Below are 16,355 nucleotides of genomic sequence, written 5' to 3' on the forward strand. Positions count from 1 at the left end.
GAGGTCGTTCTTGCACATCTATATCACGCATATTCATTGTGAATATCCTAAAAACTTGACTGGCTGGGTGTGTCCCAAGGACTGGGTTGAGAACCACTTTTGTCTTAGTGGAAGACAAAAAAATAAAATAAAAGAGCTATTTTAATACAAAATCACAACAATTGTGTGTTTTACCGTTCCCAAAAAAAGAGAGTAGATATTCAGAAGGTTCTGGATCAGAGCAGTCCAATTCATAAGTCTAAACTTAAAAAAGAAGGAGGGATTTCATCTTTAATACTAAGTGTATAGCCCTCAATGGAGACAGCCCCAACTTTGTTGGTTGGGCTGAGAACTTTTCAGCGGCCCCTCATACCTAACCACAGAAAAAGCAGTCCTAAATTTGCCTGCTTAGGTATGCAGGTATGGCACTGAATACTGGCCATATCTATACAACTGCCAGGTACTGTTGCAGATCAGGAAATTAAATGGCAATGCCTAGAGAGGGCCCAGTATTGAATATCCAGGTCTAGCTTAGTCAGCAATGGTCAGTGCTTAAAAAACAAAATGCTCAGTGCCACTGGCAGAATATTGACTAATTCGTTTCTATGGCTCTAGCAGTTTTGTAAACTCCTAATTTAGCCACAGTCAATATCATAAATATTGAAAATAAATCAAGTACTGTGACCCTGATCATCAGCAAAGTCCCATGCAAGCACCATGTCTTGATAAATACAAAATCTGAACAGAGGCGGCAGAAGGATTCTTAAAAATAAGGAATATAATCATAATAAGAGAATATAATCATAATAAGTTTTAATTAAAAGTAAAAAAAACAAAAAACCCTAGAAATAGATCCCAAAGGAAACAAAAGAAGCAATAGAAATTGGCTAAATGTTACATTTTGAAGAATCCAGCTGGTACTGCCACGTCTAGTTCTATCAATGGGATTCGTTAAATCAGAAAAAAATCGTATTAAATGTCCTACCTTTACTGGAGGTTGTGCCACTGGCTTTGACAGTTCTGGAAGTCTGAGAAAAAAAAGTGCCATCATCAGTTAAATGTCTAGACACAAAATGAGATCAAAAGGTATAGGACAGGTTCAGCTGCATTTTGACCACAGAATTTGGTAGGCCACTGGAACCATGGCCTGATGAACATTTTGCCCAACACAGAATTACCAACTAGAGGGGTTAGAGGTGGGGCTGGAGATTGGTTTGCTTAGCCCCCTCCAATCAAAAATATATTCTTGCTGCCCCCTTACCCATTTTACAACAATGCTTCTGAGAAGAAGAGGAGAACAGACCCGAGCTATGCTGCAGTGGGCCTGTGTTCCCCCGAGTTCCTATGCCAGCGGGAACAGACATGGAGGGAGGGTGGGGCCGGGCTCTAGGAGCAAACGTAACCCGCGGCAGGGGGTGGAGCGCTTGACCAGAGACTAATGATGGAGCAGGAAGAGTGGGGAGCGCGCACAAAGAAACACATGTCAGGGCGGGGTACTAAATGGGAGAGGCGAGGCTGTGTGGATCCTGGCTGAGGAAAGGGCGGGGCTGCGAAGCACGAGGAAGCAGTGTGTGTGCAGCTGCTGCCATTGAGAACAGCGTGAGGCCAGGCAAGTGGCGCACTCTACATCAAGAAAGGGCAGTCATCCAGCGAGGGAGGGGAAAGGAGCATGGAAAGTTTCTGCCAAGACCGCACTGGACTACCGGCATTTACAAAAAGGTGTTTAAAAAAATTGTATTCAGTACATAGGACACACCCCCTTTTTGGGGGTGGAAAAAGTGCATCTAATGGTCCGAAAAATATGGTATATCTATGAAAAAAGAGAGAGCGAGAAGGCATGTGTATTCATCAGCGCCCACAATAAGGGCAAATCTATAAACTAGACGCTAACATTTATGTGCTCACTGTACATGTGAAGGTTCAGCCGCGGGAGATCTTGCCTCAACAATTTGCTTGACTTCTTTGAAGGTGTGAATAAACATGTGGCTAAAGGTGATATAGTGTATCTAGATTTTCAGAAGGCTTTTGATAAAGTTCCTCACGACAGGCTCCTGAGAAAATTAAAGTGTCATGAGATAGGTGGCAAAGTTCAGTTGTGGATTAGGAATTGGTTATTGGATAGAAAACAGAGGTTAGGGATAAATGGTCATTTTTCTCAATGGAGGAGAGTAAACAATGGAGTGCCGCAGGGGTCTGTACTGGGACTGGTGCTATTTAACTTATTTATAAATGATGTGGAAATTGAAGTGACGAGTGAGGTGATTAAATCTGCAGATGACACTAAACTGTTCAAAGTTGTTAAAACGCATGCAGAGTGTTAAAAATTGCAGGCGGACCTTAGGAAACTGGAAGACTGGGCATCCAAATAGCAGATGAAATTTAATGTGGAGAAATGCAAAGTGGTGCAGATTGGGAAGAATAACATGAATCACAGTTACCGGATGCTAGGGTCCACCTTGGGGATTAGCGCCCAAGAAAAGGATCTGGGTATCATCGTGGACAATACAATGAAACCTTCCGCCCAATGTGCGGTGGCGGCCAAAAAAGCAAACAGGATGCTAGGAATTATTTTAAAAAGGGATGGTTAACAAGACTAAGAATGTTATAATGCCCCTGTATCGCTCCATATTGCAACCTCATCTGGAGTCTTGCATTCAATTCTGGTCTCCTTATCTCAAGAAAGATATAGTGGCGCTAGAAAAGGTTCAAAGAAGAGCGACCAAGATGATAAAGGGGATGGAAGACTAAAATGGTTATGGCTCTTCAGCTTGGAAAAGAGATGGCTGAGGGGAGATATGATTAAAGTCTACAAAATCCTGAGTGGAGTAGAATGGGTACAAGTGGACCGATTTTTCACTCCGTCAAAAATTACAAAGACTAGGGGACACTCAATGAAGTTACAGGGAAATACTTTCAAAACCAATAGGAGAACATTTTTTTCCCCTCAGAGAATAGTTAAGCTCTGGAACACGTTGCCAGAGGATGGTAAGAGTGGATAGCGTAGCTGGTTTTAAGAAAGGTTTGGACAAGTTCCTGGAGGAAAAGTCCATAGTCTGTTATTGAGAAAGTTATGGAGTTAAGCCGCTGCTTGACCTATATCGGTTGCAAGGAATATTGCTACTCCTTGGGTTTTGGTCAGGTACTAGTGACCTGGATTGTCCACCGTGAGAACGGGCTACTGGGCTTGATGGACCATTGGCCTGACCCAGTAAGGCTATTCTTATGTTGAAGAACGAGGGATATTACTCCAAGCTATCAGACTGACTGAACTGCACAGGCTTACTATCCACCACCTGCTGGAGACTGAGAAATACAAATTCTGACATGGACCGCACAGGGCAGTTATAGACTTATTTAGAAGTCTAGATTTCTCAGACTCCAGCTGCTGGTAGGTATATATAATCCATTAGTCTGGGCTGGTGAGGAGGAAAAATAAGGAATTTTCTTTTTAACTTCTATAGATTCAGGTGGACTAATACATTAATCATAATTTTTGTGCTGAGGATCACTGTAGGAATGTGATGTTGCTTTTATAAAAAAGGTACATTTGTAGACATTTCATCTAGTTGCCACCCAGTCCCTTACTTTAGTACAAGTACAACCATACATACTATTTTCCCTAGTTATCACTTTTTCATTAGCATCAAAACTAATTAGTTCATCAGAATAACTGACCCATCTAATTTTTTTTTAAAGTGCTCCCAATGAAAATGTCCTCTAAACAATTTAAACTGCATGAGTTTGCTTTGTTTTTCACCGGAGTTTTGAAAAGAAAAATTTACAAGGTACCCCAAGGGCATGAGGTAGGAGCCTTGTATTTAACAGAATCTAGGTGCCCAGGTTCCCTTAAAGAACACTAGATTACATTCTGGCTGGTGTTCACATGGATGCCTAAATACCGTAGGGACATGCACAACTTATACAGTAGCATTGTGTAAGTTGTGCGCGCAAATGGGTGCTGTCAGCCTAGCATTGGGTTAGCCTAACCAATGTCAGCAAAGGCCTATGGGTGTCAGCCTAGCATTGGGTTAGCCTAACCAATGTCAGGCTGACAGGTGCCACCTATGCAAAAAGGTAGAGACATGGATTTGATATCCCATCTTTTTCTGGTGCAAACAAAGCAGGTTTACATTTACAGTATTATACGCAAGAACTTTTACGTCCCTAGAGGGCTCAAAATCTAAGTTTTGTACCTGAGGCAATGGGAGGGTCAAGTGACTTGCCCAGAGTCACAAGGAACTGCAGTGAGATCAAACCCACCTTCCCAGGTTCTCAGCCCACTGCACTAACCATTAGGCAACTACTCCACTTCACTATGTCCCACCCAAGTTCTTCCGCTGCGTACAACCCTTTGCAAATACCCGATTTTAAAGTCTAGGGCAATTATTGACATGTTCATGTGAGTGTGTGAAAACATCAGTATTCTGTTCATATACATCAGGGGTAGGGAACTCCGGTCCTTGAGAGCCGTATTCCAGTCGGGTTTTCAGGATTTCCCCAATGAATGTGCATGAGATCTATTTGCATGCGCTGCTTTCAATGCATATTCATTGGGGAAATCCTGAAAACCCGACTGGAATACAGCTCTTGAGGACCGGAGTTCCCTACCCCTGATATACATGCTTAATACGCATAAATGTAAGCACCTGGTTTATAGAACTGCTCTTTGTAATACTTACTCTAGGTACTTCAATAAGTCTGCACTCAGATCTTCAGGAATGTACTCTGATATTAACCCATGGGCATATCGCGTATAGTCTTCTGAGAGAAGAAATGGAGAGAAAAAGGCATCTGTAGAACCACTAGACCAGAAGCATACAAAGTGGTAATTGTAAAACTACCGAGGTGGTGGCTGGATCGATACGGAGAAGAACCTCCCAGACCCTGCATAAACTTCTGTGGCTGCAGAACTTTTCTTTCCTTGCTGGAAGGTTTAATTGGGACTGGTGGTGGTGTGCTAAGACGCTAGCCACAATATTACACAACCCCTGAAACTTTGATGGCCATCTATGATAAAAGAAATATTCTCTAGAATAGTGGCTCTTAACTAGTGCTGCCAGATTTCCGATTGAAATCGATTCACCGATTCACTTTGGGTGAATTGATTCAATTCATTTTTTATAAAAAATCGGCCTGGTCAATTCGGAAGTGCTACAGCCAGGCGGGAGGTGGGGCCACAGGACAAGCCCAGCACGTCCTCCTGGTCGCCCAAAGATAAGTTGGTGTGTAAGATCGCCGCCCTGCGTGGCCTGGAGGAGACCAAGAAGCTGGCCAACAAGTACCTGGTGGAGGACATGCTGCTGCTCAACTTCAATGAGCTGCGCGCCCTGCTCGACTCGCTGCCGCCGCCCGTCGAGTCTGAGTTAGATCTTCCAGATGTCCGTGTTCTGGCTGAAGCACAAGCGCGAGATGCACATGCAGCACGCGCCGAACCTTATGAAGCGTCTCTGCTTTGCCCTCATGCCGGCGCCCGAGCTCGTGGAGCATATCTAGTCAGTCGACTTCATGCGCTCCGACCCCATCTTTCAGAAGCTGCTGGACTACCATCTCATGCCCTTCAGGCACCACTGCCGCCAGAGCATGGCTAGCAGGTAAGGGGAGGGGGGTTTACATCCAGAATGTGCATATGCGCATAGTGCAGTACTATGTGTATAGAATCAGCACTGTCCTCGTGTGTGTGTGCAGTCTGTATAATATATGTGCATACAGACTGCATAAAGTAACTCTCATGAGTATATAGTTTGGGGTCATGTTTGTATTGTCAGCACTGTTGTCTGGTATGTATAGTACATGCACATTACAAATCTGTGTGTTCCTGTATGGTACATGCATGTGTGTGTACTGACCCATGTGTATAATGTGTTAAGTATAGAAAAGATACATCAGTGCTATACCAAAGGTCTTCAGTGAGCAGGGGCCAATGTTTACATTTGTTCTGCCACCCCCCAACACACACATTCACACATAGGTATCAACTCTGATACCCCCCCCCCCCCCCGCCTCCCAAATGGTCTAATAATCCCAGTATGACAGCAGTACAGTCAGCTGGCAGTGCAGTGAGTCTAGTGCTTCTCTGACCTGCTCTTCCTGTTGCCTAGTTCACAGTTTCCATGTGATTACAATGTCAGATTTGAAATGTGTATCCTGCCAGAGTTGGTGAGCTAGGATTTAACAGAGAGGAAAAATCTTTTTGTTTGTTTATTTTGTTTACACCACAGCGCCAGTGTGGGTAGGAGAGGGCAAAGGGGGTGAAGAGGCTATAAAATGAACCCACCAGGATGTTTGAAAAAAAAACCCAAAAACAAACAAACCAAATTGGGCAGGTAAATCGAATCGAATCACCAATTCAATAGGCTGAATTGAATCAAATCAAAATTTTTTTCCTGAATCGGGCAGCACTACTCTTAACCCTGTCCTGGAACCCCCCCCCCCCCAGCCAGTCGGATTTTCAGGATATCCCTAATGAACATGTATGAGAAACATCTGCATATAATGGAGGAGACGGCATGCAAATATGTCTCATGCATATTCAGGAAATACAAAATATATATAGAAGCTGGCTAATTGTATATTTTTTATTATATCCAATACTTATTAATATAAATAACAGATCTGTGGATCCTTTCGGTTGGGGACGGTGACTTTAGGGCCCACGCTGTTGCGATCATAGGATGAATTGAAGGATTAAAGATGATTGTAATCTGAAAACCTGATGCAGTTACAGCTCCTGAAGAGGCTGTAATAGTGAAACGTGGTGCTATGTTGGGCTGACTGATTCTAGTTTGGACCAACAGTGAAGGCATTTTTTTCCAACTTTGTCTGATGTCCATAACATGAACTCAAGTCTAAGGAGTGAAACAAACATTTAATAGAGTGGAAGAGCAATATGAACTTTATTGAGATCAACCTTTAGTAGGTTCCAGGTTTTCCACCATGTAGTGAACGCTTAGGCGATTCATAATGTTTTAATTGGTATATGTGTAATTTGGATCCATTTAATTATAGTGTATGTTATTTATATTAATAAGTACTAGATATAATAAAGAATATACAATTAGCCAGCTTCTATATATATTTTTGTATTTTGTGAGTAACAATTGGTGTGGAAGCTTCTTTTTATATTTCCCCTGTGGTGTATTATGCATATTCATTAGGGAGATCCTGAAAACATGACTGACTGGAGGTCCCCCAGGACAGGGTTGAGAACCACTGCTCTAAAACCAAACACCCCAGCTCTGCTCTAGGAAGAAGTCTCTCACTGGAGTGCAGATGGCTTCCCTGAGGCCAAGATACGTAACCCTTTATGCTCTAGGCCAGCCTTGCTAGCCTCTGTGGTAGACTTGGGTTTGAGATTCATATGCCACCATAGCACACGTCTGCCCATCTTCATGTGTTCTTTATGGTTTTTTGCTTCTTTATAAAGTGCATGGAGATTAGAAACAGACAGACGTCTAGCAGTTAAAAGCACACTGCTATGCTGATATGACCTGGTAACTCGGGTGTGTGGGTGTGGGTGTGTGGAGGGTTGTTTGCCTACCTATGTGCGGCTTATATACGGGAGTGCTTGCAGATGATGAATTGAAGCCCTTCTGTTTGTGTCTGATTCAGAGCCTGTGTGCACTGTCTACATTAGGATCTTCTCATATTCTGAACTGGAGAATCCAGCATACAAGACTTTTTTTAAAATATCATTTTAACATATACAGTCAAGCATGTTGGGGAAAAGGCACTCAATCCCTTAAAAACACCCACTATTTTAAGTCATTGCCTTCTTACCTTCAGTCACATCTAGTATTTGTCTACTTCTGATGAACGTGGATGATTGCACTGCACTGCCTACACACACATTATTGGTTTTTAAGGCTTTTACGGTCTGCACAACCTAAAAGAAACCAAAAGGAGTCACCCAAGTTAATGTAGCAACTCCATATTAAAAAAAAAAAAAAATACATGCCACATTACTGCTCTTGTTTAAAAAGTACACAAAGGCTGTAAGTTACAAAACCATTGAGAGGTTGACTGCCTTTGTGACATAGCGATTTACAGTATTGCAACTGGAACATGAATTTACAACCTTAGCAGATTTAACTACATTTATTTCACTAGACTTATTAAATGTGCAACTTCCCCACAAATCTTCCAGTGAGAAACAAAATAAAATAAATACACGTGTTACAAAAATAAATATACATATACAGTATATCACATCTTTGGCATGTGGTAGAGAGTTTCAATCAAGAAGAAGAGTATTTTCTAGATCAGAAGGAAGGCAAGGGAAATTCTGCCCAGCACTGCACTGCAATCAACAAAGCCTTCTAATCGGTACAAATTCACATAAATTTGCATTAAATATATAACTTTATTGTTCCTTTTGTGATAATCAGTATTCTTGAAAAAAAAAAAATGCCAAGTTTGACTATTATATTCACATTTTTCACCTGTTTTCTGGCACAACAAAACAACAGCTTCTGGGTCAGTGAACCACATGCAGGAGCCATTGATTGTGGCTTCGCAAAGACTAATGGAACGAGTGCAGAAGCCACCGCTTGCATCTTTGCCAAGAGAAGTGCAGCTGGCAGGAGGAAACCGGCAAGAGTAGGTAAACATGGGAGGCACAAATTTGGAACGTGGTATGGAGGAGGTCTACGAGGGGTACTTTCGAACACGGAATGGAAGGGGTCACGTTTGGACAGGAAGGGAAGAAGAAGGGGAACGTTGGAATAGGAAGGGAGAAGCAAGGTCACATTGGAACACAGAAGGAAGGGAGGTGGCACAAACTTCGGACAAAAGATGGAAGAAAGGAGGGAGGGAGCATGAATGGAGTGCGGGAGGGGAATGAACTTGGGACACATAATGGAAGAATGGAGGAAGTGAGGGAAAGAGATGCTGAGGTGGGGAAGGAATAGAAAGGGAGAATTGTTGGGCATGGGTGTCTGAGTGAGAGGGAAAGAGAGATGGTGCACATGGGGAAATAAAAAAAGCAGGTGAATTGTTCGGCATAGGGAGGGAGGGAGAAAGAAATATTGGACATGGTGGTGGGAGAGGCATGAGGTACAGATGCATGGGGAAGAGAGAGATGAGAGAGAGAAATGCTGGATGTGGTGGTGGTGAAGAGGAAACAGTGGGACTGATGAAGAACAAAAGTAAGTGTAATTCTACTATCTTTTATTTCTATTTAAACCACAGTACTTTATTTTGAGGACTGTTTCTTTAATGTTTTTATAGACTGTGTACTGCACAGGATCTAAGTAACATACAAATTCAACTTAAGAAAGGAACTTTTAAAAACGGAACTTGTTCTTAACCTGGGGCCTGTATAGTCACTGCTCAGTTTTTGCTTGGTGTTGGCATTCACCAGCCGAGTTCAATTATACTCATTTTAGCTTCACGTACTAGCCCACATTTTACTCAAATAGTTGTTTACAGCAATGGACCCCTAATGAAGGCAAATACATTTGCCGAAACATGGACAATTTGTGAAGTTCACAGCAGTCCCTGTAAGGTACCCCACTATTTAGGTGGCATGTCTGGGTGTGCAGTCCATCATTTTGCAGACCCCTTCCACGTCCAACAGGGCTTGTTCTAGGCATTTTGGACTTGGACGGAAATGTGGTATAAAGATAGATGATTTAGTGGCTTGGATGATCAGATTGGCAGGACGTATAATTAAATGATTTTCGAAAGTAAAAAAAAGTTGGACGTATCTTTCGAAAATGTGTCTTAGGCTCTTTTTAACTTTGGACGACTTGCGAGATGGACGTAAACAGACTTAGACGTCCCTTTCGATTATGCCCCTCCACATTTCTGTATCTCATTGGCCACGAATTTGGACTTGGAGGTTGAAATGTACAGCGTCAGCATCTATGAGACAAACATGGTTATTTTTATTGCATAGGATTTTTTGGACCCCAGTTCGTTTTCAAAAAATAGACAATTCTAAATCTAATAGATGCTGGCATTGTCATATTAATATAGGGACTTTGGATCATCTGTTATTTTTGTCCATTGATACTTAGTTTCTGGAAGTCAATTTGGGGACAAATTAATCTCATTCTTGAATCATCTATCCCCTTGTCATATGAAGCGATAATATGTAAAACCTACTTTAGATAAATATAAAAGTCGCCTTTTCATGATCTTGACAGGAATAGGGGTTTAACTGATTACTCATAATTGGAAAAACCATGATAGGATTAATTTTACTTTTTGGTGGGTAACTGTGTGTACTACGTATAAGTATGAAAGGATGATGGTGGAACATTTGGGGACCAATAAGTCCTTTAATGATGTATGGAGTTCATTAACTAATTTTATTGCATTATAATTTCTTTTTCCATTAGAGTCCTTGCACATCGCGGGAGGATGGAGGGGTGGGGGGAGGGAAACGTATTTTGAGGAGTTAAATTATTTCATTATAATATTGAAATCATATCATACGTATTATTGTTTTAATAATTAAGATAAGAAGGGGAGAAAATGATTGTTTAATGTAATAATTGTATAGTTAATAGTGTGCTTTTATGCAGTTTGTATGATTTACCATTTATATTGCACTATCAAAGTTAAAAAAAAAATCAATAAACATTTACAAACCCCCCCCAAAATATTACTTTTTTCTTCAACCATTTCAGTGTTTTTTCTTTGTTGTACTTGTAGAATTTCTTACTGCCAATTTCTGTAATTAAAAAAAAAAAAGTATGTTAGAGGCTAAAAATTAATAAAATACTTATTTGTGAACATGGAAGAGGGAGAAAAATGTGGATGCAAGTTTCCTTTCATAATGATGCACATTGTGAAAGGAAACATGCATCCACAAGTGGGCACTGTATAAGAGAATAATATCTATATATTTTGGGAAGGAGGGCTGGACATTGGAAAGAAAGTGGTGTTGTCCCCTTTGTGCTGGTTTGATATTTCCAGAAAGATAACTGACAATTTTATAGGTTTTTATTACCTCAAACTTAATTCTGCAATTAAACGGTAATACAGACCCAAGGTCTAAATGCATAGCACAAAACAAGCAACTTTAAAGCTCCCTCACACTGCCTTGCACCACTCTATCCATTCATGCAGCCTGTTTGGTTCTTGTGCATCGCTTACTGACACTGCAAGCTTTGAAATCACATTTCCTCCTCACCCAGTATACTTATACAATTAACACAAGACCAAACTCAAAAATCAATAGATAGTTATGAATATACCTATTACAAAAAATAGCAAAACCCGAAAGTAAATGGGAGATGAAAAATCATAAAAAAACCAAAAACTCCCAAACCCCAAGAAATAGAACTGGATAAGAGGGAGAGACAAGTCCAAGAATAGTACATCTACTCTAAAAACAACCAAATAATGAGTTTTCAGTGCTTGGGAAAGCCCTCAGTGACAGCCATTACTTCTGGGAGTTTCCAGTGGGAGGCTGTGTGACTGAGGGCTCTCCCAAGCACAGAAAACTCATTATTTGGTTGTTTTTAGAGTAGATTTACTATTCTTGGACTTGTCTCTCCCTCTTATCCAGTTCTATTTCTTGGGGTTTGGGAGTTTTTGTTTTTCTTATACCTATTACAAAGCACACAATATATATATGAAAAAAAAAAAAACTTATGGGACTCCTAAATCCAATTGTTATAGTCTTACACTTATTAAATTCATATATATTTTATTTTAAAGAATAATTGGATGCAAGCATGTGCTGTCTTGTTTTTCAGCTGTGTAATGGCATGATCTCATCATTTCCAAAGCTGCCCTTTCAGAGTTTTAAGACACTTGAGGGCTCCTTTTACAAAGCCGCGCTAGGGCCTTAACGTGTGGAATAGCGTGCGCTAAACTGCCGTGCGCGCTAGCCGCTACTGCCTCCTTTTGAGCAGGCGGTAGATTTTTGGCTAGTGCGCGATAACCTGGTGCGTGCGCTAAAACGCTTAGCGCACCTTCATAAAAGGAGCCCCGAGTTATCAAGAAAAGGCATTTACTCAGCATGGTACGCAGACACATGCCTACCAGAGCACCAGCTAAAGTTAGCCATTTGGGAGTCAAGATGTGATTCTTAAGCAATAACACAAAATACCATTTTGAATAGCTGAGCATATAAAATCCCATATTAAACCAACCTCAATTCAGTCCCGCACCCATCTCCACCTTTCAACTTTGCTCTCAGTCTTGCTTTCTGTATTTGTCTATCAGGATTTGTATTATGACATTATGACTATCAGTGCCAAGGGATTACATAAAATCCACACTATTACTTCTTACCTCATAAACATCTTGGTAATTCTAAAACCACGGTCTCTATTCGTTCTCAGGACAAATGTAGCTGCATTGAACTCATATGACAACTTAAGTCTTCTATTATTTTATTACTGTTTTCAGAAAATGTACCGCATTCTTTTTCAAACATTATGCTTGCAGTCATGAAGCATTTAGGCCCATAAGCTATAAATAGTGCTTTAACTTAAGCACCAGTAGACACCCTACTGGTGCCTAAATTAACATAGAAACATAGAAAATGACGGCAGAAAAGGGCCACGGCCCATCTAGTCTGCCCACACTAATGGCCCACCCCCTAACTACCTCCATGAAGAGATCCCACATGCCAATCCCATCTTTCCTTAAAATCGGGCAAGCTGCTGGCCTCAATTACCTGTTGTGGAAGATTATTCCAGTGGTCAACCACCCTTTCGGTGAAGAAATATTTTCTGGTGTCGCAGAAAATTCAAGGTGCCTACTGCTACTGTAGGGGTGGGGTTAACGTTGGAAGTGGCGTTAGGCGTGATTCACGTTAATAGACAGTGTTTATCCCGCGCTGAAATCCTCAAGAAGATTGTCAAGGTAAGCAGCCAGCGGCGCACCCAGGCCGGCACGCAGCAGCGAGATTTTCATGCTGCCAGCCGGCCCTGCACCGCTCCTTGATAGACTGCTGCGAGAACCGCGAATCCCGTGAGAACTTGCGGCAGCCTATCAAGGAGCAGTGCAGGGCCAGCCGACAGCACGAAAAGCTCGCTGCTGCATGCTGGCCTGGGTGCACCGCTGGCTGCTTACCTTGACAATCTTCTTGAGGATTTCAGCGCAGGATACACGCTGGACCACCAGGGAACACACAGGTACGCGAGGGAGGGAAGGAGGGAGGGCGGTAATTGTTAGTATCGGCCAGGGCAGGAGACGGAGGGATCCCTCCTGTCCTGGCCTAAGGCAGGCCTGCAGGAAGTCCGGGAGGGTTTCGGGTGGTCACTGGGGGATGATCCAAATATAAACTGGGCCCCCCATTTTTGAAAAAGTCCTGGTTTATATTCGAGTATATATGGTAGTATAGCATGGGGATAGAATATTCAGAAATAGAGAAGACATACATAAAAGTTTCAACAGACAGACTTCGCAGTGCAGAAAAGCTTGTCCAGCACATCTGGGCCATGGCTGACATGCCAAACGTACGATCCCAAGTCTATAACAGCCCAGACTCGAAACAGGAGTACTTCTTTCAAAACTATGTGTCTTCACATTCAGGCACCATTTTGCAGTCTAGCATGTGACATTTGCACACATAAGCAGCATATTTTTTAAACTGTTTCATGGTAGTCCTATTATTTTCAATTTACTGATTTTTAACTTTAACTCATTCATTCTATTTATGTTTATATTTGGTCTTTTTACTACTGTTAATAAAATTGTAAGTTTTATATTAAATTATACCCGCTGCACACCATCTTGGGTGAATCACTTTAGAAAAAGGCAGTTAATACATCTCAATAAATACTTATGTATATATAAGCCGGTATTCTGGTCATTTATGAAAGTTCTTGGTACCCTCTTTATAGAATTATGCTTTTACTGTGTGGTAAAAATTTGTTCTCTGCATTAACTGTATGGGAAGATATTAGGCACATCCTTAACAGCACAGAGGTTTTGTTATGATTTTTTATGACACTTTGGGGATTGTTTACTAAAGTCGGGATATTGATAAGAGTTGAACTGGCCCAATCCAGGGTCTCTATTCTCAACTACAAAGTCTTTGCACTTCCAGGATAGCAATTGCAATATTTTAAAAATCAGAGTACCTTTTTCCTCCGTCACATGATGAAGCGACTGCACTGCTTGCGTGCACTGTAGTAAGATGTGGGAGGAAGGAAACTCTTCATCTACAATGACCTGATCCACTGGCTGAAACTTTCCTTGCTGAAAAATGCAAAACAGTTTCATCACTGCAATCATAATGACTCAGTATATGAATTTTGTTCATATCTATTATAGATAGAAGATCATATTGGGCCAGTTTTAGTAAAATTTATGAATTGTCTACATTTCAAAAGAAATTCCAGGCCATATATCAAATTAAACAAATATAATAAAAATACACAAAAGTAATATACATCCCCCTTCCCACAACAACCCCCCCCAAAAAAAAAACAAACAAACATCATAAAGAAAACCATCCATACTAGCAAATATCATGCAAAACAGATTGCTAAACAAGGGTTAGATTTACTGAGGCTCAGTGGCGTACCAAGGGGGGGGCGGGAGGGGCGGTCCGCCCCGGGTACCAAGCCCTGAGGGGGTGCTCCCGGTCCGGTCCAGTTCCCCCCCCCTGCGCCGGGTGTCGCGTCTGGAAACAGCCTGCAGCAAGATCGCGATGCCAGAGATCTTTGCCTGCTTCGACTGTTTCCTCCGCCACGGTCCTGCCCCTCCTCTGATGTCAGAGGAGGGGCGGGACCGCGGCGGAGGAAACAGCCGAAGCAGGCAAAGATCTCTGGCATCGCGCGATCTTGTTGCAGGCTGTTTCCCCAGGGCAGTAGCGTACCAAGGGGGGCGAGGGGGAGGTCCATCCCGGGTGCCGCCTTAGGGGGGGGGGTGCACAGCTGGCCCGGTCCCTATCGCGCTCCTACCCTCCCAGCGAAAGCAGCATCGGCGCCATTATCGAAAAAGGTAATGGCGCCAGGCCTTGGAGCACCAAGGCAGACCGCTTCTCCCCCCTCCCAGCCGAAACCCCGCTGACCATCCTATCTCTCCTCCCCCAAGTGAACCTTTCCGACCCTCCCAGCGAAAGCAGCAAACCTCCCTCCAGTAGCGTCGGCTTTATCCTCCCTCTGCCGCATCACTGATGACGTCATCAGTAACGCGGCAGAGGGAGGAGAAAGCCGCGAAGGAGGTTTGCTGCTCTCGCTGGGAAGGTCGGAAAGGTTCACGGGGGGGGGGGGGAGATAGGAGGGTCAGCGGGGGTTCGGCTGGGAGGGGGGAGAAGCGGACTGCCTCGGTGCTCCATTACCTTCTTCGGGCAGCAGCAGCGTTTACAATTCGCTGCTGTTGCCGGCTTCAGGCCTTGTTCTCTGCCTGGTCCTGCCTACTTCCAGTTTTCATGAAGACAGGACCCGACAGAGAGGAAGGCCTGAAGCGGGCAACAGCAGTGAATTGTGAATGCTGCTGCTGCTCGATGAAGTTCAGGACATCAGGACATCGGGGAAGGAGCAGGAAGAAATCGGCTGCTGGCTTGAGGGTGAGGGTAGGGAAAGAATCGTGGAAGTGGAGAAATCGGCACGATGGCTTTGTGCGGGCTAGGGGGAGAGAGAAAGAAAGGAAAAAATAAAGAGGGGGGGCCAGGGGGGGGGAGAAAGAAAGGCAGAAAGAAAGAGGGGGACCAAGGGGAGAGAAAGAAAGGCAGAAATAAAGAGGGGGTCAAGGGGGAGAGAAAGAAAGGCAGAAAGAAAGAGGAGGGCCAGGGGGAGAGAGAAAGAAAGGCAGAAAGAAAGAGGGGGACCAAGGGGAGAGAAAGAAAGGCAGAAATAAAGAGGGGGGCCAGGAGGAGAGAGAAAGAAAGGCAGAAATAAAGAGGGGAGCCAGGGGGAGAGAGAAAGAAGAAGGACCAGAAGAAGGACCAGAGACTCATGAAATCACCAGACAAAAAAGTAGGAAAAATGATTTTATTTTCAACTTAGTGATCAAAATGTGTCCGTTTTGAAAATTTATATCTGCTGTCTATATTTTGCACTATGGCCCCCTTTTACTAAACCGCAATAGAGTTTTTTAGCGCAGGGAGCCTATGAGCGTCGAGAGCAGCGTGGGGCATTCAGCGCAGCTCCCTACGCTAAAAACCGCTATCGCAGTTTAGTAAAAAGGGAGGGGGAATATTTGTCTATTTTTGTATAGTTGTTACTGAGGTGACATTGCATAAAGTCATCTGCCTTGACCTCTTTGAAAACCCGCGGAATATAAATGATAATTAACATTTTCTCTGCGTACAGCGTGCTTTGTGTTTTTAAAATTTTATTGTTGGTAGATCATTTTGACTTGGCCACAAAGGTAAGGGGGAGGGAGGGAGGGGAACTGCTGAAAGACATCTAGTAATCCTTGCAGGCTTGACTGCAGGGAATTATTTTTGTAAAATCATGTTTTGT

The 16,355-nt window shown here is 42.8% G+C and overlaps 1 protein-coding gene across 3 annotated transcripts in view; it reads right to left on the reverse strand.

Annotated features, from left to right (window-relative positions):
• Positions 1-16,355, reverse strand: part of RNASEH2B (ribonuclease H2 subunit B) — a 69,757-nt gene that overhangs the window by 19,741 nt on the left and 33,661 nt on the right. For all 3 annotated transcript variants that reach the window (XM_033950147.1, XM_033950146.1, XM_033950148.1), the window contains exons 5-9: positions 14,025-14,142; positions 10,590-10,654; positions 7,756-7,861; positions 4,659-4,740; positions 965-1,007 (exon numbers count right to left, since the gene is read on the reverse strand). In XM_033950147.1, the coding sequence (XP_033806038.1) occupies positions 965-1,007; positions 4,659-4,740; positions 7,756-7,861; positions 10,590-10,654; positions 14,025-14,142 (414 nt within the window). The remainder of the gene's footprint in view (positions 1-964; positions 1,008-4,658; positions 4,741-7,755; positions 7,862-10,589; positions 10,655-14,024; positions 14,143-16,355) is intronic.

Source organism: Geotrypetes seraphini, chromosome 6 (assembly GCF_902459505.1).
Source record: "Geotrypetes seraphini chromosome 6, aGeoSer1.1, whole genome shotgun sequence".
Classification (NCBI taxonomy): domain Eukaryota; kingdom Metazoa; phylum Chordata; class Amphibia; order Gymnophiona; family Dermophiidae; genus Geotrypetes; species Geotrypetes seraphini.